Below are 27,580 nucleotides of genomic sequence, written 5' to 3'. Positions count from 1 at the left end.
ATATAGAAAACACACCAAATCAAATCATTATTATTCAACCAAAAAATAAAATAAAAGCCTCATGCATGTGTCCTGCTTCTTAATATAGGGGTTCGTCATCCGGAGATAATTCCGAAAATCATCCGGATTATTCTCCTGGAGCTCCCGCAGCAAAGGCATATGAAATAATTGATCACGGTTAATAAAGCAACCAATTATTGGTCCAACAACTCCTCCTCCTGCTGTTCCTGGACTGGACTTGGGTCAAAGCAATTTACTCCAAGGCCAATAATAAATAACACGTTATCTCCTCCGATTCTGCAACATGGCTGGTTGACGAACGGCCGTTCAGAAACTAACTGAAAAGCGCTAATCAACACTCGCCAAACTTCTAACTTGAAATTAGCAGAAGGAGCCCAAAGGGTGGCGCTAAAGAGCTGAAAAACCACGTAGTATGTCACCTATGTTCATGTTTGTTGGCTGACCAATCCTGGCCAATGCTCTTCGGACAAAAGTCCGAGGCTTTGTCTGTGGAAAATTCAATCGTGTGTATGAGGCTTTAGAACTGTTCTGTAAGATCTTGGTACACAGCCCCAGTCTGTTTGTTTTGGTCTCCTCAAACTTTTAGGGCTGACTAGTAAATGCCTTTTTTTTTTCTCCATGACAGACTGTCAATCATTTGGCACACGCTCTTCATCAAGATGATCTCCTGGATTCTGGTTCTCTGGTCAGCGTCATGTGGCCAAATTCCAAGTGTTCCCTCCTGAAGGATGACCTGGTGCTAATGGACAGGTGAGAATCTTTTAACACATTATTTAGTCAACTTGTGAATTTACCTGCTTATTTTACGGGAAAAATGGTCACCAGTTTTTTAGGACAGTCTTTCTGGAACTTTAGATGGCAATTGAACACCAAAGTCCTCTCACCAGCCACTTTATTTGGTACATCTTGCTAGTACCGGGTTGGACCCCCTTTGGCCCTCAGAACTGCCTTCATTCTTCATGGCATGGATTATACAAGGTGATGGAAACATTCCTCAGAGATTTTGCTCCATTGTGACATGATGGCATCACGCAGTTTCTGCAGATTTGTCCACTGCACTTCCATGATGCAAATCTCCCATTCCACCAAATCCCAAAGGTGCTCTATTGGATGAGGAGTGTGGAGGCCATTGGAGTACAGTGACCTCATTGTCCAGTGGTGAAATGATTGGAGCTTTGTGACATGGAGCATTAGCCTGCTGAAAGGAGCCATCAGAAGATGAGTACACTGTAGTCATAAAGGGATGGACATGGTCAGCAACTATTAATACTCAGGTAGGCCATGGTGTTGAAAAGATGCTCAATTGGTACTAAGGGACCCAAGGTGTACCAAGAAAATATCCCCCACACTATTACACCACCAGCCTGAACCAGTGATACAAGACAGGGTGGATCCATGCTTTTATGTTAAAGGAAAAATAAACTGCGCTTGAGTGAAACAAAACAAACAAAAATTAATAATGATCTATAAAGAAGGCAGCAGCTTTTATGTTGTTTGTGCCAAATTCTGATTCGACCATCTGAATGTCGCAGCTGAAATCCAGACTCCTCAGACCAGGCAACGTTTTTACAGTCTTCCATTGTGTGCATTGTAGCCTCAGTTTCCTGTTCTTAGCTGACAGGAGTGGCAGCTGGTGTGGTATTCTGCTGCTGTAGCCCATCTGCTTCAAGGTTCGATGTGTTGTGGGCTCAGAGATGGTATTCTGCAAACCTTGGTTGTAACAAGTGGTTATTTGAGTTACTGTTGCCTTTCTATCATCTCCAACCAGTCTGACCATTCTCCTCTGTTATCGACAAGGCATTTTCTCCTATTGTCTTCCAGGACAGCCTCTGAGATATAGGGCTCCTCCCTCCGGGACAGGAAATGCGTCAACCCAATCGGATAAAAAGGGTGGTCCTCCAGGCCCTCTTCAGTTTTTTGTGTTTCCTGCCAGATGGGAAGGAGCACGGAAATAGCAGGGGAGCTCCTTATCTCAGGGGGTGTCCTGGGGGAGCACCTGGTGGACCTTGCCCATAGCACCCCTCGGTCCAATGAGAGGGAGGAGAGGGTAGCTAACAGTCTCCGCTGCCATGAAACGTTCAGAGAGAACGGGACCCTGATGTGCAGCAATCTCCCCACTATCCGCTCGTGCCTGGCTGGTTGCATGGTGGTGAGAGACGTTCGGATCCACTGGCTGGCGTTCGGGTACTGCATGGAGCGGTGTGGTCGTAGGAACGAACGGCGTGAGTGGGCGGAGTTTTTGCATTCCAGCGTTCAGAAGTGCGAGAGATGCACTGGAAACCCTTGCCCAGAAGGAAATGTGCCGTGTGTGTGGGGCTAAGCTATTAGTGCCAACCAGCAGTAACTGCCACCTATCTGTGCTCATCAATGCTGCATTCGGTGCCAGCTACCAGTGCTTCATTGCATTGCGCTTTGAAGTCTGGGAGAAGTCTTATTCATTCATTAGAGGTGCACCGAATGAACATTTTGGGGCTGAAACCAAAAATGCATGCTGCACTTTTTGCCAAGTGCATAATGCACTTGTCAAAAAAAAAAAAAGGCAATTATTACCTCAAGAAAAATGTATCCCTTTAAATTCTATGTATGTCTGCACACTGGTTTATTGCACTTCCATTGTGGTGTTTAAAATCCTGCTTGCTGCATTTTTGGCCAGTAAAAAAATAAAATAAAAAAAAATAAAGCACCTCCCAGTTGAAATGCATTAAAAACGCATCATTAAGGCAGGTGTTACGTTTTTTGGTGTGGTTTTTGAGACACACCATAAAAACAGCAAGATCGCAGTAGAATCGAATTTGCAGTAAAATTGACGCAAATTTTCAGTAAAATCGCTGCGAATTTGTGGCAAAGTCACGTGTTTTTGGAGCCGTTATCGGCACCTTTTTCTCATCAGCATTCTGCCTAAAACACCATTTTCAGCCAAAAATGTTTTGGCAGCAGAAATTTTGCTGCATCTCTAATATTCATTCTTTCATTCATAAAATACAAAGCTTCCTGTGAATGGCTGAGAAGAGCTCAGCGCAATCCATTGTTCTGGGATTGGGGTGGGGAAGCCTCTATCCCGCTGCTGGCACACAGCATAATGACATCACTGTGACAAAAGGCATACCATGATTCCAATGGAGCCTTGTGAATTGAAACCATTAAAGCTGTTTCAAACCATCAAACAGCTGTCTCCAGTATATGTAACCGATTAGTACATACAAATTAATATATTTCTTTAAACCCACAGTGGAGAAATACAGGAGAGGTGCTTCTCGTGAGGGTCAAGAGGAGTAATAGGGAGGTGGCCTCAAAATGTATTCCATCATCTGTTCCTCAAGCACATTCATATTAGAAGTTTCACAGTCTGTATCTTGTATATTTGCAGCCCCGGTATTGATGTGACGACAGAACTGGACAGCTGGATAGACAAGTTCTGCTTGGATGCCGATGTCTTCGTCTTGGTGGCAAACTCAGAGTCCACCCTCATGCAGACCGTACGTAACTCCTCTTCTAGAGCTCCTCGTCCTTCTGCACTTTGGTCGTTGGGACTTGTTTCGTAACCCAAAGCCACCAATCAGACTTCAATAATTTAGAGTAGTAAGAGTAGCTAAAGGTGGTTTCTGATTAGTTCCTATGGGCTGAAAAACATATATTGCCAACATATCTTGCAGTGTGTTAGAGAATCTTGAACCAGCAACATCAGCCTCTACCTCTACTTACCCTCTAATAACATTTTGATGATAAACTTGGGGGATAATACAGGGTAAGTAAACGCTGGAGCCTGCATTTGCTATATCTCACGGGTAGGCAGTCTGGGGTCCTCCAGCTGTTGTGGAACGACATTTCCCATGAGGCATTGCAAAGCTGGCAGTTCCAATTACTCCCAGAGGTATGATGGAACTTGTGGTTCTGCAGCAGCTGGAGGGACCCAGGTTGCCTACCCTTGTTTTATCTGGTCTCCCACAAAACATGGAAATGCAATTATTTTAGGGCTGTTACTGATAAAATAAATCGATTAATCAAACACAAAAATTTTTAAAAAATTTTAAATCGATTAATCGACTAATTTCGATTAATTATAATGCACATACAGATCCAGCAACTTTTAGCTGATCTCCTTGCATTGCAGCTCTGCATTAGTCAGTGGTAAATGTGGTATACAGTATATACAATCACCCGACACTAGTTTGTTTCCACAATCCATGACTTAACTTCACAGTTCACACAATACATTTTAGATTCAAACTGTAGCACTGACGTAAGTCATTTCTTTTATTTATTTTTATTAAACTTTAAGAAAAACGTAGAAAGTTAAACTTTAATTATAAAATGTATCTAGTATATTGACTATCAATCACTTTATAGTAGGCATCACTTTAGCCAGTCACACAGACATACCAGAGTGTTTACGTTTTTGTTTTTGTTTTTTTACAACAATGTTAAAAACGGAGGTTATCAAATTTGCCTACACTTGGCTCACTGAATGATCCCAGTTAACCACATCCATATTTACCTTTAATGTCCAGTGACGTCGATGTCACCGGACTCCTTCCCCCTTCCCTTTGTTAGCAGACGGAACTCCCTGAAGGCCCGTAAGACGGCGGAGAGGTGAGTACCGATCAAAAGAATTTTGATCGATCAGAAGAATTTGATCAATCAAAAAAATGAACAATTAATCGAGGAATTAATCTTTAATTTTCCCGGCCCTAAATTATTTTAGTATATATAAACGGCTAATTACCTTTTCTCATCAGCAGTATATAGCAGTCTTGTGACTTCTATCAGTGTTTGGTTATAACTTGTAGGAGGTGTTTTCTGACTACCCTATGAGACTTCAAGACCCTTGACTCTGTCTGGACAGTGCTGATTGACCCTGTGCTGATCACATGCATATTCCCAAGATAAAAGAAAAAAAAAACAGAAAAAAAACTCTCTAGCAATACATATCAAACTGAGTATGTGCAGCCTGACTCCATAGACTCTGTGCTATCAGAAAATTATTAGGAGTCAGTGGAAGGAGGGGAAGATCAGAGAATACAGGATCAAACAGTCTTTTTTTCACAATACAGAAGATTAACCCCTTCCACAGTGAGTAGAAACAAGCATGCTTTAGTGCATATACAGACTGATTTTACACTTGTGGGTTTAGTAACAATAAATATATTGATGATATTTTATATAGATCAGGAATATGTTGCAGTTCTATACCAAGAATGTTTACCCATTCATTACCTGGCACAAGTGGGCTTCCCCATCCCCTCTTTAGTTATATACACACATTGCTGTTATGAAATTCTGGCTGTTGCCCACTAATGCAGCTGATAATTTGTTGTCTTTCAGGAAAAGCAGTTCTTTCATAAGGTGAACGACCGCCTGTCACGGCCAAACATCTTTATTTTGAACAACCGCTGGGATGCATCTGCTTCAGAACCAGAGTATATGGATGAGGTGAGAGCAAGCAATTAGAGTATAGGAGTATTAAAGGGTTCATAAAAAAAAAAAAAAAAAAACTCCTATTCTAAAAAAACTTTGTCGGATAGTTATGTATTGTCACTCAATCATTGAAAATTGTGGGGGAAAAAACAAGCTGGAGTTTTTTTTTTTTTGTTTTTTGTTTTTTGTTTTTTGTTTTTTTCAGTGAATGATTTAGGCCCATTTCACATGGGCTCAATGCAGGTGTATGGGCAGGCAGATGTAAACAAATTTGTGCCCGTTTACATCCATCTACCTTTACCTACCACAGTCCGTCCAGGTCTGGAAGAAAGAGAGTTTTTGCCATACACAAACGTGACGGATCCGAGGTGGCGTAACATACATTTTTTTTTTTTTTTTTTTTTTTTTTTTTACACCTGCCCACCTTTAGGCCTGGTTCACACCTATGCAGTTTGCTTTTGATCTGTTTCTGCAGTGCATTTTTGCACACACGTTTTTCCAAAGTTTTTTGATGCAGTTTGCATTTTTTTTTATGCTTTTGTTGGTTGGGTTTTATTTTTTATTTATTTTTTTGGCCAGTTTGTTGTTGGGCAGGTTAAAAAATAAAAATTGCGGTAAAATTGGTGAAAAAAAAACACACTACATGATTTTCTGCAGCTTCTCCATTGAAGTCCTATTTTAATTTTTATTTTATTTTTTACTTAAATTTTTATTGCGTACTTCAGCAAGGCAGTAAATCTTACAGACCAATAGGTAACAAAAACTATCCCATTTGTAGAACCGTATTAATCACAGTATCAAATTCCCACCAGCAAAAAATAAATAAAAATTAAGGCAAGGCATATCCAACATGTAATAAAAGAGAATGTTTAACCACTTGCCGCCTGCCAATAGGCAAATGACGGCTGCAAAGTGGTTTCAAAATCCTGACCAGCCGTCATAGGACGTCCTTCAGGATTTTAAGCCGCTGCATCATGGCGATCGTTGTTGCGGGGTGTCAGTCTGACACCCTGCAACTACGATCTCTGTAAAGAGTCTCAGACAGAGCCTTTTTACCACGTGATCAGCCGTGTCCAATCACAGCTGATCAAAGTGTAAATAGAAAGAGCCGGAGATCTGCTTTTCCTCACTCGCGTCTGTCAGACGAAAGTAGAGCAGAGCCGATCAGCTGCTCCCCTGACAGGAGGGGGGTCTGTGCTGATCGATTATCAGCACAGCCCCCACGAGGATGCCCACACTGGACCACCAGGGACGCCACCAGACCACCAGGGATGCCCAGCACCAGGTATACCACCCTAGACCACCAGGGATGCCAGTCAGTGCCCACAATGGGCATCACTGATTGGCATGCATTATTGTTTGGCACTGATTGGCATCCATCAGTACAAAACAATGCAATACAATGTCGCTTATCAGTGCCCATCCGTGTCGCTTATCAGTGCCCATCCGTGTCGCTTATCAGTGCCCATCCGTGTCGCTTATCAGTGCCCATCCGTGCCACCTATCAGTGCCCATCAATACCACCTCATCGGTGCCGCCTTATCAGTGCACGTCAGTGCAGCCCCATCAGTGCCAATCACTGAAGGAGAAAACTTATTGACAAAGTTTTGAAACTGAAACAAAAAACATATTTTTTTTTCAAAATTTTGGGTTTTTTTTTTTTTTTTTTTTAATTTGTTTAGCAAAAAATAAAAACCATAGAGGTAATCAAATACCGCCAAAAGAAATCTCTATTTGGGGAAAAAAATGATAAAAATTTCATTTGGGTATAGTGTAGCATGACCGCGCAATTGTCATTCAAAATGCGACAGCGCTGAAAGCTCAAAATTGGTCTGGGCAGGAAGGTGTTTAAGTGCCCAGTATTGAAGTGGTTAACTGGTGAAGAGGGTTCCCTTAACCACTTAACCACAGCCCCCAAAGGATTTACCCCCTTCCTGACTAGGACACTTTTTGCGATTCGGCACTGCGTCGCTTTAACTGACAATTGCGCGGTCATGCGACGTAGCTCCCAAACAAAATTGACGTCCTTTTTTTCCCCACAAATAGAGCTTTCTTTTGGTTGTATTTGATCACCCCTGCAGGTTTTATTTATTTATTTTTATTTTATTTTTTGCGCTATAAAAAAAAAGAGCGACAATTTTGGAAAAAAAGCATCATTTTTTACATAAAAATATATATAAAAAAAAAACTATTTTCCTCAGTTTAGGCAGATATGTATTCTTCTACATGTTTTTGGTAAAAAAATCGCAATAAGCGATTGATTGGTTTGCACAAAGGTTATAGCGTTTACAAAATAGGGGATAGTTTTATGGCATTTTTATTATTTTTTTTACTAGTAATGGCGATCAGCGATATTTATTTATTTTATTTTTTATCATGACTGCAACATGACTGACATATCAGACATTTTTGACACTGGCAGTGAAGCGGTTAACCATTACGGGGCAGGCTAAGGATTAAGTGTGTCCTGGGGCGTGTTTCAAACTGTGGGGGGGGTGTGGCTACATGTGAAACATCGCTGATCTCTGCTCCCGATGACAAGGACCAGAGATCAATGACAGTGTCACTAGGCAGAATGGGGAGATGCTTGTTTTACATTAGCATCTCCCTGTTCTTCCTCCCCGTGAGACGATCGCAGGTATCCCCACGGCAGTAGTCTGTGGGACCCCCGACCTGACTATAGGAAACCACGTTAAATGGACTGTAGTGCGTTTCTGCAAAAAAAAAAAAAGGCATAGGTGTGAACCAGGCCTAAGAGTCTAACTAATCAGAGCAGAATGGGGCAAATGTCATTTTTAAGACATCTAACTACCAGGCCTAACTGAATAGGCACAGATGTCTTAAAACTGACATTTGCCCCATTCTGCTCTGATTTAGTGGGGGATCTACAGTGCTTTGAAAAAGTATTCATACCTCTTGAAAATTTCTACATTTTGTCATGTTAAAATGGAAAAACAAATGTATTTTTATTGGGATTTTATGTAATAGAACACAAAGTGGCACATAATTGTGAAGTGGAAGGAAAATGATAAATGGTTTTAAATTATTATTATTATTATTATTATTTTTTTTTTACAAATATGTGAAAAGTGTGGGGGGTACATTTGTATGGCGCCCCCCAGAGTCAATACTTTGTAAAACCGCCTTTCACTGCAATTACAGCTGCAAGTCTTTTTGGGGATGTCTCTACCAGCTTTGCACATCTGGTCAATGTCCCTCTCTATTCTTTATTTCAAAATAGCTCAAACTCTGTCAGATTGGTTGGAGAGCGTCTGTGAATAGAAATGTTAAAGTATTGCCACAGATTCTCAATTGGTTTTAGGTCTGGACTGTGACTGGGCCATTCTAACACATGAATCTTCTTTGATCTAATCCATTCCATTGTAGCTCTGGCTGTATGTTTAGTGTCGTTGTCCTGCTGGAAGGTGAACCTCTGCCCCAGTCTCAAGTCATTTTGAGAATCTAACAGGTTTTCTTTTAAAGCTCCATACACACTATCAGATTTTCTGCTGATTTTTGTCTTCAGATTTACCAAACCCATGTAGTGCAAGGGCCTGTCTGATTGCATACACATTGCAAGTCCTAAGGTTTGACCTCATATTAGATGGTTTTGGTAAATGTGAAGACAAAAAACAGGAGAAAATCTTAGTGTGCATGGGGCTTTAGATTGTCCTGTATTTGGCTCCATCCATCTTCCCATCAATTCTGACCAGCTTCCCTGTCCCTGCTGAAGAAAAGCATCCCCACAACATGATGCTATCACCACCATGTTTCACAGTGGGGGTGATGTGCATTGTTAGTTTTCTGCCACACATATAATTTTGTTTTTAAGCCAAAATGTTCAATTTTGGTCTCATCTGACCAGAGCACCTTCTTCCACATGTTTGCTGTGTCCCCCACATGGCTTCTTGCAAACTGCAAACAGGACTTCTTATTGCTTTCTTTCAACAATGTCTTTCTTCTTGTCACTCTTCTATAAAGGCCAGACTTGTGGAGTACACGACTAATAGTTGTCCTGTGGACAGATTCTCCCACCTGAGCTGTGGATCTCTGCAGCTCCTCCAGAGTTCCCATGGACCTCTTGGCTGCTTCTCTGATGAATGCTCTCCTTGCCCGGCCGGCCAGTTTAGGTGGACGGCCATGTCTTGGTAGGTTTGCAGTTGTGCCATATCCTTTCTATTTTCAGATGATGCTTTGAACAGAGCTCCATGAGATGTTCAAAGCTTTGGATATTTTTTTTGATAACCTAACCCTGCTTTCAACTTCTCCACAACCTTATCCCTGACCTGTCTGGTGTGTTCCTTGGCCTTCATGATGTTGTTTGTTCACTAAGGTTCTCTAACAAACCTCTGAGGGCTTCACAGAACAGCCGTATTTTGAGATTAAATTACACACAGGTGGACTCTATTTACTAAATAGGTGACTTCTGAAGGCAATTGGTTCCACTAGATTTTAGTTAGGGGTATCAGAGTAAAGGGGGCTGAATACAAATGCCCCCCCCCCCACACTTTTCACATATTTATTTGTAAAAAAAAAATGAAAATCATTAATCATTTTCCTTCCAATTCACAATTGTGTCACTTTTGTGTTTGGTCTATCACATAAAATCCCAATAAAATACATTTACGCTTTTTTAATTGTAACATGACAAAATTAGGAAAATGTCAAGGGGTATGAATACTTTTTAAAGGCACTATACTTGTAGATCCCTGCTCAATGGAGCGGAGCTCCCACGTTTGAAAGGAAAGGACCCTTAAATTGTTCTTGGATTGGGTTTCAGAACTTGTATCTCTCTGCAGGTGCGACGTCAGCATATGGAGCGGTGTACCAGCTTCCTGGTGGATGAGCTGGGTATTCTGGACCGGACCCAGGCCAGCGATCGCATATTCTTTGTGTCTGCCAAAGAGGTGTTGAATGCTAGAATACAGAAAGCTCAAGGAATGCCGGAAGGAGGTAATCATTGTGGTGTGTGTGTAATATGTATATGTGTGTGTGTATATATATATATATATATATATATATATATATATATATATATATATATATTTTTTTTTTTTTTTTTATTCTGACCTATGCATTAAAGCAGGGGTGTCCAAACTTTTTTCAAAGAGGGCCAGATTCGATGAAGTGAACATGTGTGAGGGCCGACCATTTTGCCTGACATTCTTTGAACCATTAAAATTCGGTCATTCGAGCACTCATACCTGGCCCAACAAAAATTCTTGTGCCTTTGTCGCGCTCGTTTGCCCGACACACAGACGCATGCTCTGTTCTTTAGGGGTACCGTTAAGTCTTAATGGTACCCCACACATTGGAAACATGGGGTGCTTTTGGTGCAGCGCAATTAAAAAAAAAAAAAAGCTCTGGGACTTCTTTCCCTGCATTTTTGTGGGTATGGAAGCCCATTGAAATGCATGGGCTGCCCTACACACAGCATGCAGCCATGCAGATGTGAGCCAAGGGCTTATTGGAGGGGCAGTAAAACTACATGGTTGAGCTGTTTTTACCACCCCCAACTTCTCCCCCTTTAGCTGCAGAGGGAGCAGCTGGGGGTGTACACATGCTGTGGCTGCAGCTGGAGGTATGCTCAGGGTGAATGGGCCTGCACTGCAACTACCCCGCAAATGTGTGGACTGCACAGTTGCGGTATAGTGATGCTACATTTACGGGCTTAAAACAGGTGGTGAGGAGGCAACATAATGCCTCTTTACCACCTTTCAAATGCCTCTAAAAAGCGATCTGTATATGGATTGCTTTTCAGAGGAGCAGCAATCCTGGCTGCTATCACACACACAAGCACCACAAAAGCAGTTCTGATGGTACAAGAATGGGGGGGGGGGTCTGGATTAAAAGTAACACACATGCATACACATACACACAGACATACACACATACAGACACATGCATATACTTACATACATACAGACACATGCACACACACACATACAGACACATGCACACACGTACATACATACATACATACATACAGGCACATACATACATACATACAGACATACACGCACATACATACAGACATACATACACACACACACACACACACACACACACACACACACACACACACATACATGCACACAGATACATACAGACACACATACAGACACACATACATGCACACACATACAGACAGACATACACGCACATACATACAGACACACATGCACATACGCATACATACAGACATACATGGAAACACACACACATGCAATCATACATGCACAGACACACACACACATGCACACACACACACACACACACACACACACACAGACACACATGCACATACAGACACACATACACACACATACACAGACAGACATGCACACACACACACATATAGACACACATGCACACACATACATACAGACATGCACACACATGCACAGACACACATACATACAGACACACATACATACAGATACACATGCACACACACACACATACATACATACATACATACATACAGACACACATGCACACACATGCATACAGACAGACATGCACACACACATACAGACACACATGCACACATACAGACACACATGCACACATACAGACACACATGCACACATACAGACACACATGCACACATACAGACACACATGCACATACATACAGACACACATGCACATGCACACATATACATACAGACACACATGCACACATACAGACACACATGCACACATACAGACACACATGCACACATACAGACACACATGCACACACATACATACATACATACAGACACACATGCACACACACACACATACACATAAATAAAGCCTTTTTAAAACGAATCTAGCTTGTAGTACAGTACCTTTCCATTCCATTTCCTCATTCAGCCGGGTACTGCACTGTAGGGGGAAGCAGAGAGCACAGCACACTCCTCTGCACTTTACTTTCACTTTTGAAGCCGACGGAGCTTCACACAGTGCCAGGGATCGGCTCATTTGACAGCCCTGATCCCGCAGCACACCAGGCGGGCCGTTCAAAACCGGACTGCGGGCCGCGATTGGCCCGCGGGCCGGACTTTGGACATGCCTGCATTAAAGGGTCTCAACAAGTAAACCCCTAAGCCAGTATTAAGCCCCCTACACACTATCCGATTTTTCTGCTGACTTTTTTCCTTCAGATTTACCAAAACCATATAATATAAGGTGAAACCTTTAGGAGTTTCAATTTGTATGCAATCAGGCAGGGCCTTGCACTACATGGTTTTAGTAAATCTGAAGGAAATCAATCAGCAGAAAATCTGATAGTGTGTATGGGGCCTTTAATCTCATCAAAACATTAATAAAAGGAAAAACCCAAGAAGGTATTAGATGACTTTCTAGGTAGCCCATCTGGTTCAACTACTGGGGGAGGGGGACCTAAGATGCCCCCATCTAGCCTCCTCCAGCATGTCTATTGTGGTCTCTTAAGTATTTTATCCTTTTTTTTTTTTGTGTTGCTCTTTATTACCTATTAATAAACCTTTTTATGACAGGTGGAGCATTGGCTGAAGGGTTCCAAGTTCGCATGTTTGAATTTCAGAACTTTGAAAGAAGGTTTGAGGTAATTTTTTGTCAGTGATGATAAATGTTTGTTATTTTTCTGTCATTATTTCCTGTCATTATTTGAACTGTTTATTTCTGTTTGGGCAGGAGTGCATCTCGCAGTCAGCTGTAAAAACCAAATTTGAGCAACACACAATGAGAGCCAAACACATAGCAGAGGTTTTACGGCAAATCATGGAGTCTGTGCACGTGGCGGCCCAGGAACAGAGGTAAGAATGCGATTTAGACCAGGGCATGACCGCTGTAGGAGAGTATGCCGGGTGTAGAAATCTCCCCTAGAAGTCAGTAAAGTAAACAGAAGTGAATGAAAGAACACATGACTTTTCTCCGCTAAAGCCCCATTGCTTCAGCTGTCTTTTTTGTTTTCAAATAGTTTGTTATAAAATTTTGAAAACGGGTACTTTTTTCTCCTTCATTGATGTGCACTGATAAGGCAGCACTGAGGATCACTGGGCACTGGTAGGTGGCACTTGTGGGCATTGATTGGCTACACTGATCACTGATGATGATTGGCTGCACTGGTGGGCATTGATATGTGGCTCTGTTGGGAAAAGGTAGGTGGCACTGGTGGGTGCAGATTAGGCAGCCATATCTCTGTGTGAGGGACCGATGTCCCTCTGACAGAAGTCGGTGATCAGATTTTTTATTTTTTGGCACGAGGGGAAAAAAAACTATTACTAATCTTCTGTTTACATTGTGTGATTAGCTGTCATTGGCTGACAGCTGGTCACGTGGTAAGGGGCCAGGATCCGCCCCTTACTCCAATGTGTAATCAGCTGAGGGGGTGCGCAGGCAGGTCTTGCACAGGAGGACGTCATATGATGGCCTCCTGGCAATTATGGCCCGCTTTGTAGCCGTCATTCGGTGGTTAAAGTTAACCAGCGCTTTGCCCTTTTAAAGAGGAAGTAAACCATGATGGGTTTTACTTCCTCCTTTGCTCCTTGCAAAGCCTGCAAATTAAAAGCATAATGGGCTAGTATGCATCGCATACTAGCCGCTTATGTGACACCTGCAAACGAATCCATCGCTGCATTAATCTTCGCCCCTCTTTCTTCCCGGGGGCGCAGACTCTGGCTCTGTGACTGGCTGGAGCCACATGATGTCACTCCCGTGCCATGCACGTGGGAGCCGTCGGTAACGGCACACGCTTGGGAAGAAAAGGCACAGAGGTCCGTTTCTTCACAGCTCATGTGTCGATTACATCATCGGCACACTACAAGTGAAATCTCTCCTAAATGGTGCAAGTTCAGGAGGTTTTTCCACTACCTATGTAGTGAACTAATGTGTTGATGCTGGCCAATCATACACCTTTTTTCTGACGGCTTCCCATCAGCCTTTAAAGGGGTTGTAAAGGTAAATCATTTTTCACCTTAATGCATTCTATGCATTAAGGTAAAAAAACATCTGACAGTGCCGGCGCCCCCAGTACCCCCGTTTTACCTACCTGACCCCTCGAAAGTCCCGCGCTCGCCCCCGACGTCCTCTTTGCCACTCAGCCTGGCCGCTGATTGGCTATAGTGGATGGATTGAAAGCAGCACAGCCATTGGCACGCGCTGCTGTCAATCACATCCAATGATGATGCGCGCCGGGGGGCAGGGCCGAGTGATACAGCGAGCGCCTATAGCCACCGGCTGTATCACGGGAGCGCGCCCGCAAATGCTTCTCACCATGCGAGTGAGCTCGCATGAACGTGAGAAGTACTTGTGGGAGGAAGCCGAGACAGCCGCCGAGGGACCCCAGAAGAGCAGGTTCGGGGCCACTCTGCAAAACGAGCTGCACAGTGGAGGTAAGTATAATATGTTTGTTATTTAAAGAAAATTTACTTTACAATCCCTTTAAGGGTTTTAAATGTAGCAATTCCTGGGCTTCCTAATCATGTGATTACTGTGATTGGCTATCACAGTGATCATGTGATTGGGAGCAGTTAGAATGGCTACCTTGCAACGTAACCAGGATCTCTGGGTGAAAATGTGGTCACAGTCCTGGGGGTTTACTGGCTGTATGCATATATACGGCAGTACAGCATAAAGCCCACCTGCATGCTGCGGCATATATTTTATAAATGCAGGAGGAAGGGGCTAAACAGTGTTGCGTACAAGAAAGGGGAGTGAGTCGCATGTTCTCTTCACCCGGATGTACTGAGTATTTCACTTTGCTCCCTGCAAACGAATAGTACAGTGATATGAGGCAAAGAAAAGGCACGTGCATATGTTGTTTTGCTCTAAGTTGGCAAATGACAGGTTCATTTTATCTACTTGTTGCCCGCCCACAGTAGTTGTACTGCGGACGAGTATGTTGGCAGAGCTCTTCTGGGTTTGCTGACCGGGCTGTGGTTGGACACAGTGGGATTTGGTCAGCAGGTTTCGTGCAATGATTCATGGCTGAGACCTGCTGATCGCCTCTGTCCAATCACAGCACAGAGTCCTGTGTCGACAAACGCATAGGGCTGTGTACATCGATCAGCGATCCGGATGTTTATATTCCCTGCAAAGCAGGGAGAAAAAACAGCTAGATAGAAAAGTGAACATGGCACATATTTAACTCCTTGATTGCCCTTAGATATTAACCCCTTCCCAGCCAGTGTCATTAGTACAGTGTTGGTGTACAGTATTATCACTGATCACTGTATTGGTGTCACTAGCGACATCAGTGTCGCTTTAATGATGCTCCCAGATAGTGTGGTGGGCAATTTGGCGCTAATGGACACTATCACAGTCCTACTATAAGTCCCTGATAACCGATATTACCAGTATAGTGTCTATAGCTGCAAAAATACCAGTGTATACCATCGTTTGTATAAAAAAATGGATATGTAAATATGAAAGTAGAAATTTTTTTTTTCAACATTTTCAGTCTTTCTTTCTTTCTTTCTTTCTTTCTTTCTTTCTTTCTTTCTTTCTTTCTTTCTTTTTTTTTTTATTTTTTTTTTCTTCTTTATATTCCCCCGAAAAAAACCCAGTGGTCATCAAATGCCACCAAAAAAAAAGCTCTATTTTGTGTGAAAATTTTTTTTATTTGGGTACAGCGTTGCATGACTGCACAATTGCCAATTAAAGTAGCGCAATGCTGAATAGCAAAAAAAAATGCCCAGGTAATGAAAGGGTGTAAAACCTTCCAGAGGTCTAGTGGTTAAAGCCTGACTGAGTCATTTTTTATTTATTACTGTAATACAATCTTTGTTTACGCTTTTAATTTTTTTGCTAAGTGCTAAAGGTTAATAAATCCATGTGCTGGCAGAGCTTTGAGGGTTTCGGCAGCTCAATTCTACTGAATCACAGGAGAGCCGTGTGTGCGTGGGCATGGGCGTGTATCTCGACTATGCTATGTTCCCACAGCACAGGTTTTTTTAATGCTGCAGTACTTAGTTGACATTTATTACTGTGTATGCAACCGAACTGTCATAAAGTAAGGGGGTGCAGTTCAGTTTTGAGGCTCGATTCACGCTGTCATGTGACTTGAAAGTTAGAAGTCACACCCCATTAACTGCAATTAAACCATTCTTATTGGTGCAGCTCAAAGGTTCCTGCACTACTTTGGGGCGACTTGCATTGACTGCTGCAGTAAAGTCACACAGGATGTTGGCTGTCAGCGCAGAAGTGAACTGGCACTGAAGGGCAAAGAAAAGGTGTTTTCTCGCTGTACACTAAAAGATATCTGTCAGGGTGGCCGTTGCTTGATACAAAAAGGTTTCCATGCAATGCTGCTGGCTGTTGTAGTCCAAATCCTAGATGATGGTGTACTGTACATGATGTTGGTGGTGTTTTGCTCTACCATTAAGCTAGCACTGCTTCCAGTTATTGGGCACGACATCCTCCTGGGCCTCATAATGACAGGTCCTCTTTTAATGTTCTTTTTATTGGTTGCCTTCCATGCTAGAAAATAATACTCCGATATCAGGAAGCAGTATGCTTAAACTCCACTGTTTGTTAAGGGACTAGCTTAGTCCTGGTTCTCAGTCTTCCCACCATATACATTGGAATATGTCTCATTCTCTCTGCAGAGTTTATTGCCTGGAAAAGCGAGAAGAATTCCGAGACAGATTGGAGTTCATTGAGAAACAGCTGGAGCTCCTCAGCGAGGACTATAGACTGAAAATCAAACAGATCACAGACGAGGTGGAGCGACAGGTAATGACGTTATAGTTTCAATGGAGTTCATCTTAAAATCCAAAGTCGGCAGACCTAAAAATGTTCTCTTGCCAAGGGTTAAATCGTTAACCCCCCAAAAAAAAAAGTTTTAATCCAGTTTCTTTAAAACATTTTATATAGCACAGTACTTGTGCTGTGTCCTTTTGCCCCCCCCCCCCCGTAACATCTGTAAATACCTGGTTGCTCCTACAAGTTTTTCCTATCCCCTATGTAAACTGACCACGGTGTATCATGGCTGCTGAGCCCCTGACACTTTGGTCAGTTCACGTGCCTCTATCATCCGCAGCCTGATATCTGCATCTCTCCTCTCTGCTCCTGTGTCCTGCTCCCCCCTCCCTGCCTGTCATCTCCTGTGTGTGAGCCACCCCTCCCCTCCCCTTCTATCACCGTTGTCAGCAGTGTACACATTACTGCTCCCAATCACTGCCAGCCCCTCTGCAAGGATTATAAGAGGTGTATATACTATATGCCGGTTTCTAAAATTATTCTTATAAATACAGTTTTTTTCTTATCCCTGATCAGCGGTCATGTGACCGCCCAGCGCTGTCTTTCTCCACTGTATTTATTACAGAGGGAGCGGCTGAGCTCTCCCTCTGACGTCAGCCGGGCGGTCACGTGACAGCCCGGCACTGTCTTCCACCGATATTTGTATTGCAGAGCTTTGCCCCTCCCCCCGGAATACATAGAGCAGAGAAAGATGGTGCCGGGCGGTTGCATGACCGCTGATCAGGGATAAGATAAACGGTATTTATAAGAAGAATTTTAGAAAATGCCATGTAGTTTATACGTCATATAATCCTAGCAGAGGGGCTGGCTGTGTGCACTGCCTTAACTACCACTTTAACTGCTTCTGCAGGTTTAGGGGACCTGTAAAAGTAGATTTACTTGCCCAATCCTCCATGCTGCAGCACCAGTCGTATGATTTTACACAGTGGGACCCAATGTCTTCTGGGACCTGCTGATTGGTACTCAGGCAGACTGTCATTTCTGCCAATGTAAACAAGGCAGACTGTCATTCTACAAGCACAGAAGATACGGATCCTGTGAAGCAGGAACACCGATCCATGTCTTCAAGAAGTAAAAGCACCTCCCCCACAGTTAGTAACCACCCCCCTAGGCACACATTTTAACCCTTTGATCACACCTGTTAACCCCTTCTCTGCCAGTGCCATTTGTGCAGTGCCAGTGCATATTTTTAGCACTGATCACTGTAATAATGTCACTGGTCCTCCAAAGTGTGAGTGTGTCATTCTTGTCCGCCACAATATCGCAGTCCCGCTATATGTCGCTGATCGCTGCCATTAATAGTAAAAATAATAATATCCAATAGTTTGTAGATGCTATAACGTTTGTGCAAACCAATCGATATACGCTTATTGGGATTTTTTTTACCAAAAACGCGTAGCAGAATATATATTGACCTGAATTTATGAAGAAATTGGATATTTTACATCTTTTTATTGGATATTTTTATAGCAGAAAGTAAAGCTTTTATTTTTTATTTTTTTGTTGTTTCTAGCGTAAAAAATCAAAACTGCAGAGGTGATCAAATGCCACCAAAAGAAAGCTCTATTTGTGATAAAAAATAACATACATTTTATTTATGTACAGCGTCCCGCATCCGTGCAATTGTCAGCTAACATACCACAGTGCTGTATCGCAAAAAATGGCCTGGTCATGAGGGGGGGGGGTAAATCTTCCGGAGGTGAAGTGGTTAAAGTCTGAGAGTGTCAATAAATCACTGCTAGAAAGCCTCAAAATCTGAGCTTGGTTCTCCAGTTTAGATAATTTTTCAGAAGACTTATTTTCACTTGCTTTCACTATATAAGTGCCCTGTATTGAAGTGGTTAAACAGTTGTTTGTAAATATTGGACAGGCCCTCCTCTAAGAGCCGGTTCACACAGGGGCGACTTGTCAGACGACTTAGCCGCCTGACAAGTCGTGTCCCGTTCTGTACTATGGAACCGTTCTAATAGGAGCGACTCAAGTCGCCCCGACTTAGAAAAAGGTTCCTGTACTACTTTTGGGTCGACTTCAGGTGACTTGCATTGACTTCTATCGTGCTGCCTCTGTGGGAACCGGCTCTAAAGAATCATCCCTAAGCAATGATTCCAGATCGCTCACTTGAACCATGAAGAGACGACACACCAAATGGAGTGTTTTTATGCATGCCTACATTGCAAATAGCAGAACAGAGAAGTATTTTGGCAAAATAAAATTGGCTTTGAAAGCATCCAATTTGGAGGAGCTTTCCACTGCACACAACATCTCCTACCGTTTTGATGCCATATTTGGTCCATATGACTGGGTCCTGGTATGTGCAAAATTGTGACAACTGGGGATTTTTCCACAGTGGTGTATGTTTAGAAATTTCGGTAGTCTCACGCTTCAGCCCTACTGGTCAGTGCCCACGCCCTGATAGTTGCATGCATAGTACTAGTAATAGGATACGGAGCCCTGCTTCCTTGAAACACTAAATGCATCAGTGCCTCATAGGAGCCAGCAATGGCCGCCTCTAAATCAATGACTGCGTCATCCTCCTTTATAGTGAGCCACCTATGAGCGAAGACCAACTGACCTGCCAGAAAATGGCACTAAAAATCAGGGACCGCCAATCCCCCCCCCTTTTAAATATTGATCTCGGACATCAAACGGGCGAATTCTGAAATATATACAAGTAGGGAGGCAAGAATTAAATTTTCAATAAATTGCCTTTACCTATGAGCGCAAGTGGGACATTGTGCCAGGCATAGTTTTTTTTTTTTTTAATCTAAACGCATTCTATGCTGTAAGATGAAAAACCTTCTATGTGCAGTTACAGTAGCCCCCCCTCAGCCCCCTGCTACTTACCTGAGCCCTATTGCAATCCAACGATGCTGCAGGAGAGTCTCATATACCCGGGACTCTCCCTCCTCACTGGCTGAGACAGCAGCGGGACGCCATTGGCTCGCACTGCTGTCGATCAAAACCAGTGAGCCAATGAGGAGAGAGGGGGGCAGGGCCGAACCGCGGCTCCGTGTATGAATGGACACACGCAGCGGCTCAGCTCGGGTGCTGCCATACCAAGCTGCTTGCTGTGGGGGGCACTCAGCAGGAGGGGAGGGGCCAGGAGCTCCAGCCAGGGACCTGAGAAGAGGAGGATCAGGGCTGCTCTGTGCAAAACCAGCTGCACAGAGCAGGCAAGTATGATATGTTTGTTATTTTTAAATTAAAAACCTGAGACTTTAGTATCACTTTAAAGTGCCATCTGATGTCCTGCTGGTAGGAGTGTCCTATTTTCTATCAAATGTAATTCTAGTGAACCATTGGCTCCACTTATTAAATCGTTATTTTTATTATTTTAACCTATAATTGTCAGGTGTCCAACGCCATGGCTGAGGAGATCCGGCGTTTGTCTGTGCTGGTGGATGAGTTCCAGTTGGAGTTTCACCCTTCTCAAGTTGTCCTCAAGGTTTACAAAAATGTGAGTGACCTGCTCCTGTTATTAGAAAGTTCCCCCGAATTCAGGCCCTGGCATCTTGTGTAACCAGTCGTTCTGTGTTTTTTTTTTTTTTTTGTTTTTTTGTTTTTTTTTCTTATTCTCCAGGAGCTTCACCGTCACATTGAGGAGGGTCTGGGGAGGAACCTGTCTGATCGATGCTCCAGTACGATTTCCGTGTCACTGCAGACCACACAGCAGGAGATGATCGGTAAGAGGAAGGCTCTGGGACAACTTGTATCAATGAAAATAGGTAGCAAAGTTGCCTGTAGTAGTTTAGTTTGCACAACGATCCAAGATTTTGGGGAGGTGGAAGAATCCAGAGCACTTGCAGTGGAGAACATACAATTGCTGTGTGGAGTGTCCATGGTGGGCATTGCATCCAAAAACCCAGTACTGCACTACTTTTTATTTTATTTATTTTTTGTTTTGTTTTTTTATGCACCTGTTATTTTTTTTTCTCCACGGAAATCATAAAAGAACTATGACTTTGATCTTATGAAAGTGATACTTGCAAACTTAAAAAAAAAAAAAAAAAAAAAAAAAAAGATTCCTGAGCTCTAGTATCTAAAAATGCACCATAGCAGACGCAGCCTGTCTTTTGGCAGCCTTTGAAGCCTCAGGCTTGGCTGTTGTGATGAGGTTGAAAGTGGTTCCCGGATCTAAAGCCAACTATACATGGATCGAAATTCTGCCCGTTCAGCAAGGACCAGTTGAGTTTCGATCCATGTCTGAGCAGGCTGAGCATGCTGACTTGCATTCTATGCTTGCCGGCAGCTATAGCCACTAGCAGTAATCTGTGTGCTGTACTGGCTGGGAAGGATACCCAGCCCCTTTTTCCCCTGGCAGAATACAATAGCTCTGCATGAGGCATTCCCCCATCAACACTGACTGAAAATCAAGTAATCTATGGGCTGCTTAAAGCGGAACTTCAGTTATTTTCTCATCTTTCCATCTATTAAATCTTCTGCCCTTGTTGTTTTAACTTTGGATAGTTGAACCTTTTTATTTTTCTGCCAGTAAATACCTTATACAGCCCACTTCCTCTGTCTTGTCTGGTAAAAAGCATAGGCTTATGACATCATGCACCACTCTCTATCACTCTCCTAAAAAGTTGGCCAGGAAGGGAGGTGGGGTGAGTCCTAAGAGGGCCAATGAGAGCTGCAGAGCTGGAGGTGTGTCTGTAAATCCAGGAAGTGAGCAGGCAGCAGCTTCAGCTGCCCACAGTTGAAATGGCTGCAGCCAGACTCAGTGGAGGGAGATTTCTGCAGCATATTTGGCAAGTACAGAATCGCAGTATATATAAAATAATATGCAGTGGTTGGAGGGAAGCTTTAGAATGGCAAAGATGTTTTTATTACAAATCATGTGAGCAGACTGCAGTTCCTCTTTAAGTGATTTCTCGGGCCCTGATGATGTGGATAGCTTTAGGTTTAGTTGTGTCAGTGTAGCAGTTAGGCTGCTCCCAAATCTGTGTTTACATCTACTCACTGATTGGCTCTGGGTGAAAACTGAGATGAGGAATAAGGAGCACCAAAAGGAGGAACCAATAAAGTAGTTGGGGAAATTTTTTGGGCTTTTCTAAACCACTTAAAAGACCAAATGCTTTGGTGTTAAAAGAATCCCCCATCTTTAGGGCTTGGATGTACATGAGAGCGATTGTTTGACTTAGTCTGTGTTTCTGTTTTTGAAATAGTAAAGTTTTAAAGGGGTTGTAAACCCTTGAGGTTTTTCACCTTAATACATTCTATGCATTAAGGTGAAAAACCTCCTCTGATGCAGCAGCCCTTACCTGAACCCGGGTCTTTCCAGTGACGGGGAATGAGCACACCAGCTCCAGCCGGTGTCTCGGATCCTGATTGGCTAGATTGAAAGCAGTGCAGCCATTGGCTCCCGCTGCTGTCAATCAAATCCATTAATGCGGGACCCGGGGGCTGGGCTGGGCTGAGTCCTGCGGTCTGTGTCAATGGACATAGCAGCAGGACACGGGAGTGCGCCCGCACGAGTGCCCTTAAGAAGAGCGGCTCTCCAATGGGGCACTTGAGAAGAGGGACCCCAGAAGAGGAGGATCGGGGCCACTCTGTGCAAAACCAACTGCACAGAGGAGGTATGACATGTTTGTTTTTTTACATATCCCTTAACCACTTGCTTACTGGGCACTTAAACCCCCCTCAGTCCCAGACCAATTTTCAGCTTTCAGCGCTGATGCACTTTGAATGACAATTGCGCGGGCATACAACACTGTACCCAAATGACATTTTTATCATTTTTTTCCCACAAATAGAGCTTTCTTTTGGTGGTATTTAGTTACAGCTCGGAGTTTTATTTTTTGCTAAACAAACAAAAAAAGATGCAAAAAAAAAAAAATCATGTTTTAATAGTTTGTTATAAAATTTTGCAAACGGGTCATTTTTCTCCTTCATTGAAGTGCGCTGATTAGGCGGCACTGATGGGCTGCATTGGTGGGCACTGATGGGCTGCATTGGTGGGCACTGATGGGCTGCATTGGTGGGCACTGATGGGCTGCATTGGTGGGCACTGATGGGCTGCATTGGTGGGCACTGATGGGCTGCATTGGTGGGCACTGATGGGCTGCATTGGTGGGCACTGATGGGCTGCATTGGTGGGCACTGATGGGCTGCATTGGTGGGCACTGATGGGCTGCATTGGTGGGCACTGATGGGCTGCATTGGTGGGCACTGATAGGCATAGTTAAGGCGGCACTAATAGGCACAGATAAGTGGCACGGATGGGTGGCACGGATGGGCACTGGGCACTGATGGGCGGCACTGCTGGGCACTGATGGGCGGCACTGGGGTGCAGCACCTTTGAGGCACTGTGGGTGGCACTGTGGGTGGCACTGAAGGGGGGCACTTACTTTTGCTTTTTATTTTACTTCAGGATGGCACTGCGGGAGGCAGGTGGGCACTGGCAGGTGGTCCCTTGTATTGATGGCCGTGATCAGGACTGATGTCCCGATCACGGCCGCCGGTGATCGGCTTTTTTTTTCTCTCCTCGCGCTGTCAGCGCGAGGAGGAATAATAGCCGATTACCGGCTCCGTTCTATCACATGATCAGCTGTCATTGGCTGACAGCTGATCACGTGATAAGGGGTCGGGATCGACCCCTTGCACGGATCGGTGATCAGGCGAGTCTCATGGACTCGCCGATCACAGAGCGCGCCGCGCGCGCCCCTCAGGGAGCGCGCAGGCCGCTCGTACACGGGACGACGTCAATAGACGTCGTCCCGGAAATGTAGGTCCGCGCTAATGCCGTCATTTGGCAATAGCGCGGATCCCAAGTGGTTAAAGGAGTTGTAAACCTTTGTTTTTTTTTTTCACCCTAATACATCCTATGCATTAAGGTGAAAAAACACCTGGCTGTTACCAGCCCCTCAGCCCCCCATTTTACTTACCTGAGCCCCTTCATCTCTTCGGCGGGGATGCGCTGTCCCTCTCTCCACGGGCTCCTGGCTCTTGATTGGATAGATTGACAGCTGCGCAGCCATTGGTTCCCACTGCTGTCAATCAAATCCAATGACGTGGGGGCTGGGGCCAAGTCCGGCATTCATGTCTGTGGATATAAATGCTGGACTCGGGAGCACACCCGCAAGGTAACCCCCTCGGGAGAACGCTTCTCCTAGGGGTTTATCTGATGCGGGGAGGAGCCGTGAGAGCTGCCGGGGGACCCCAGAAGAGGAGGATTGGGGCCACTCTGCAAAACAAGCTTCACAGTGGAGGTAAGTATGACATGTTTGTTATTTAAAAAATAAAAAGATACAATCACTTTAACGCAAACAATTTTTTACATTGATGCACTGGACCAGCTTGGCCCGATCTATGTATGCATATTTTATATTGATGAGATCGCTGTGGATGCTGTAAATTACTGTAGAAGCCTTGGCTACTTATAGTGAGAGACATGATCTTCCAGGATCTCTATGAGCACCTTCCCCTCCACACACTGACCACAGGAGCTTGCACATTTGACACCTCCATCAGTCATAGAACGACTTCTATTTTTGTAGTAGCGCTGGCTACTGCAGTGACTTACAGCGGCCCTCTGGATATCCAATGTGCATACCTTTTTTTTTTCTTTTTTTTTTTTTTTTTTTTTTTTTATTATTCATTACCTTTCATAATAGTGCACATCGATTTGTCAGCTTTCAGTGTAGGTATTGACTCTCTGATCCCCTTTCTGTTTTTCCCTATGCAGAGGGCCTTCTGCCCCTCCTTCCTTCTTCCAGAACACAGGTGGAGCTGCTGGTTCCCCGCCAGTGCTTTAACCTTAGCTATGACCTGAGCTGTGACAAGCTATGTGCTGACTTCCAGGAGGATGTTGAATTCCACTTCTCTCTGGGCTGGACAATGCTTGTCAACAGGTTCTTGGGACCTAAAAATGGTCGCCGTGCCCTGATGACCTACAACGACCAGGTATGTAGAAATATTTCAACTCTGCAGGAACTGCTGTATAAGGATATGTAATAGTTCTCTTATTGGGAAACTTATATTGTTGCATCCTCTTCTGTTTTATTACCTGTCAGATACCTAGAAATATGCCTTTAACCCCAGTAAATCCCAGCATGCCTCCGATGCAGCAAGGTGCCATGACACAAGAAGAACTGATGGTTTCCATGGTAACTGGGTTGGCGTCGCTGACGTCCCGGACATCCATGGGGATTCTAGTGGTGGGAGGTGTGGTAAGTGTGTTTTTTTTTTTTGTATTGTTTTTTTACCTTTTTTTTGGCTTATGCTTCCTACTACTAAGCGATCTTTTCTTGCTAATATGATATTACTTAGTATATCTAAACCCAAGGAAAAAAGTGTAATATTGCATCTTACCGGTCTATAGATGTGGGGGTTGCATTAGCTTTTGTTTTCCAAGTCTATTTCCCTTTTATTTTCACCTGGCGATTCTGACAGTAACACACTTCTTTTTTTAAAGTGACAACACTCACTGTACTGCATCTGCTGAGGTGTAGCGTGGTCATGCTATGACAGGAACTGTTAGGACAACAGAACACCCCAGCCTCTTCTTTTTCCATAACCAAGGGGAGATGCTTTGTAGTTCTCAGATAGCTGGGAACAAGGAAACGGCTGTCAGCAGAGGGTACAGGCAGTTATCAGCTTGCGCACCTTCTTGTAGGATCAACTGATATTTTTTGCTATATATTTCATAAAAAATAAATAAAAAAAATCAATAGTATGGTTAACAGACAAAGGGGGAAAGTTAAAGGTTCGTTTTTTTTCACCTTAATGCATCCTATGTATTAAGGTGAAAAAACACCTGTCAGTGACCGCCCCCGCCACCCCGTTTTACTTACCTTGTCCCACGGGGACGCAGTGTATCTGCCTGGGGTTCTCGGCTGTTGATTGAATAGATTGATAACAGCGCAGCCGTTGGCTCCCACTGCTATCAATCGGATCCAATGATGCGCACACCGGGGGGCGGGGCCGAGTCCTGCATTCGGCGTCTATATACTGTAAGTGCTGGACTCGGAAGCACGACCGCAAGGTAACCCCCGGGAGAGCGCTTCTCCCAGGGGTTTATCTGATGTGTGGAGGAGCCAGGAGAGCCACCAAGGGACCCCAGAAGAGCAGATTCTGGACCACTCTGTGCAAAACGAGCTGCACAGTGGGGGTAACTATGTTATTTAAAAAAAAAAAAACCCCGACCCTTTAGTGTCACTTTAATTGTTAGGATTTCCATACATTTTAATCTATGCTTGATGTGGGTTTGCCTCAGTGATGATGCGTTTCTTGTGGCATTATTTGCAGGTCTGGAAAGCCGTAGGCTGGCGTCTTATTGCCCTGTCGTTTGGGCTTTATGGACTTTTATATGTCTACGAACGCCTCACCTGGACCACCAAAGCGAAAGAGCGCGCCTTCAAACGCCAGTTTGTGGAATACGCAGCTGAGAAGTTACAGCTTATTGTCAGCTACACGGGATCCAACTGCAGCCACCAAGTCCAACAGTGAGTAACACCGCCAGCCAGTCTCTGTAGCAGCTTCAGACGTGAGGAAATTGTGTGTTCTATATAGGCAATAGCCTGTTTAAAGATTTCGTTGGAAATCAGGCTTGTGGTGGGAGTGTCTTCTGTGTAACCTGATGGGAGGAAAGGGAGGTACTTAACCACTTTCTGCCCACGTTAAAGCCGAATGACGGCTACAGCGGGGACGTCTTTCCGTGAACGCGTGGGACACGTGACCGGCATGCACTGTGATCATCGAGTCCTTCGTACTATGTTGATCATAAAACGGGGTAAAGGGCCCAATCACAGCGGGTCCTTTTGCACGTGATCAGCTGTCAGCCAATGACAGCTGGTAAGGAAGTAAACAGAAGCCGGTTATCAACTTTTTTTTTTTCTCCTCATGATCAGCATACGGAGAAAAGAATAAAGCTGTTACGGGGACATTAGTCCCGATCTGTGCCACTTATTTGTGCCCACGAGTGCCATCTATCAGTGCTGACCAGTGCCACCTCATCAGTGCCCATCATTCACCATTTAGATAATGAATTCTAAGTCCTAGGGAAACTTTTCAAGCCTTTCAGTTTCATTCTGAACTGCTGCACAGATCTAGAAGAAATAAACAAAGCACACCAAGATTTAAGTAAGAGTTCACATGACAAATTAATTTAGTCAATTTATTTTTTTTTTTTATCCCAGAGTTCAGCTTTAAAGAGAGTTCAGGGTAGCATAATTCTGCTGAAATGCAACTTTTCTGGCACCAAATCAGTTCCTGGATTGTGTTTCACCTTTTTTAATCTGTTATAAAACTATTGAGAGAAACCTATGGAGCGGTGGTGGCTGGTGCTCATTTTTCTTGGGGGAGCGGCGGCAAACAGACCCACCCACAGCGCCCCTGTCCCCCGTATGATCGCCTGCCACTGATATGAAGGCTGCTTTTAATTAATGCGGCCAGGCATTTTTTTTAGAAAA

At 43.9% G+C, this 27,580-nt stretch overlaps 1 protein-coding gene across 2 annotated transcripts in view; it reads left to right on the top strand.

Moving 5' to 3' along the window:
- Window positions 1-27,580, top strand: part of MFN2 (mitofusin 2) — a 59,604-nt gene that overhangs the window by 19,886 nt on the left and 12,138 nt on the right. For both annotated transcript variants that reach the window (XM_077458037.1, XM_077458038.1), the window contains exons 5-16: window positions 647-771; window positions 3,389-3,497; window positions 5,344-5,451; window positions 10,236-10,389; window positions 12,944-13,011; window positions 13,101-13,222; window positions 17,015-17,141; window positions 20,521-20,625; window positions 20,749-20,851; window positions 24,856-25,073; window positions 25,184-25,339; window positions 26,418-26,614. In XM_077458037.1, the coding sequence (XP_077314163.1) occupies window positions 647-771; window positions 3,389-3,497; window positions 5,344-5,451; window positions 10,236-10,389; window positions 12,944-13,011; window positions 13,101-13,222; window positions 17,015-17,141; window positions 20,521-20,625; window positions 20,749-20,851; window positions 24,856-25,073; window positions 25,184-25,339; window positions 26,418-26,614 (1,592 nt within the window). The remainder of the gene's footprint in view (window positions 1-646; window positions 772-3,388; window positions 3,498-5,343; window positions 5,452-10,235; window positions 10,390-12,943; window positions 13,012-13,100; window positions 13,223-17,014; window positions 17,142-20,520; window positions 20,626-20,748; window positions 20,852-24,855; window positions 25,074-25,183; window positions 25,340-26,417; window positions 26,615-27,580) is intronic.

Source organism: Lithobates pipiens, unplaced genomic scaffold, assembly GCF_037356315.1.
Source record: "Lithobates pipiens isolate NorthernLeopardFrog02 unplaced genomic scaffold, aLitPip1_a1.2 Scaffold_27, whole genome shotgun sequence".
Classification (NCBI taxonomy): Eukaryota; Metazoa; Chordata; class Amphibia; order Anura; family Ranidae; genus Lithobates; species Lithobates pipiens.
The sequence above is the reverse complement of the archived record's forward strand: the minus strand, read 5'-3'. Positions and strand labels throughout refer to the sequence as shown.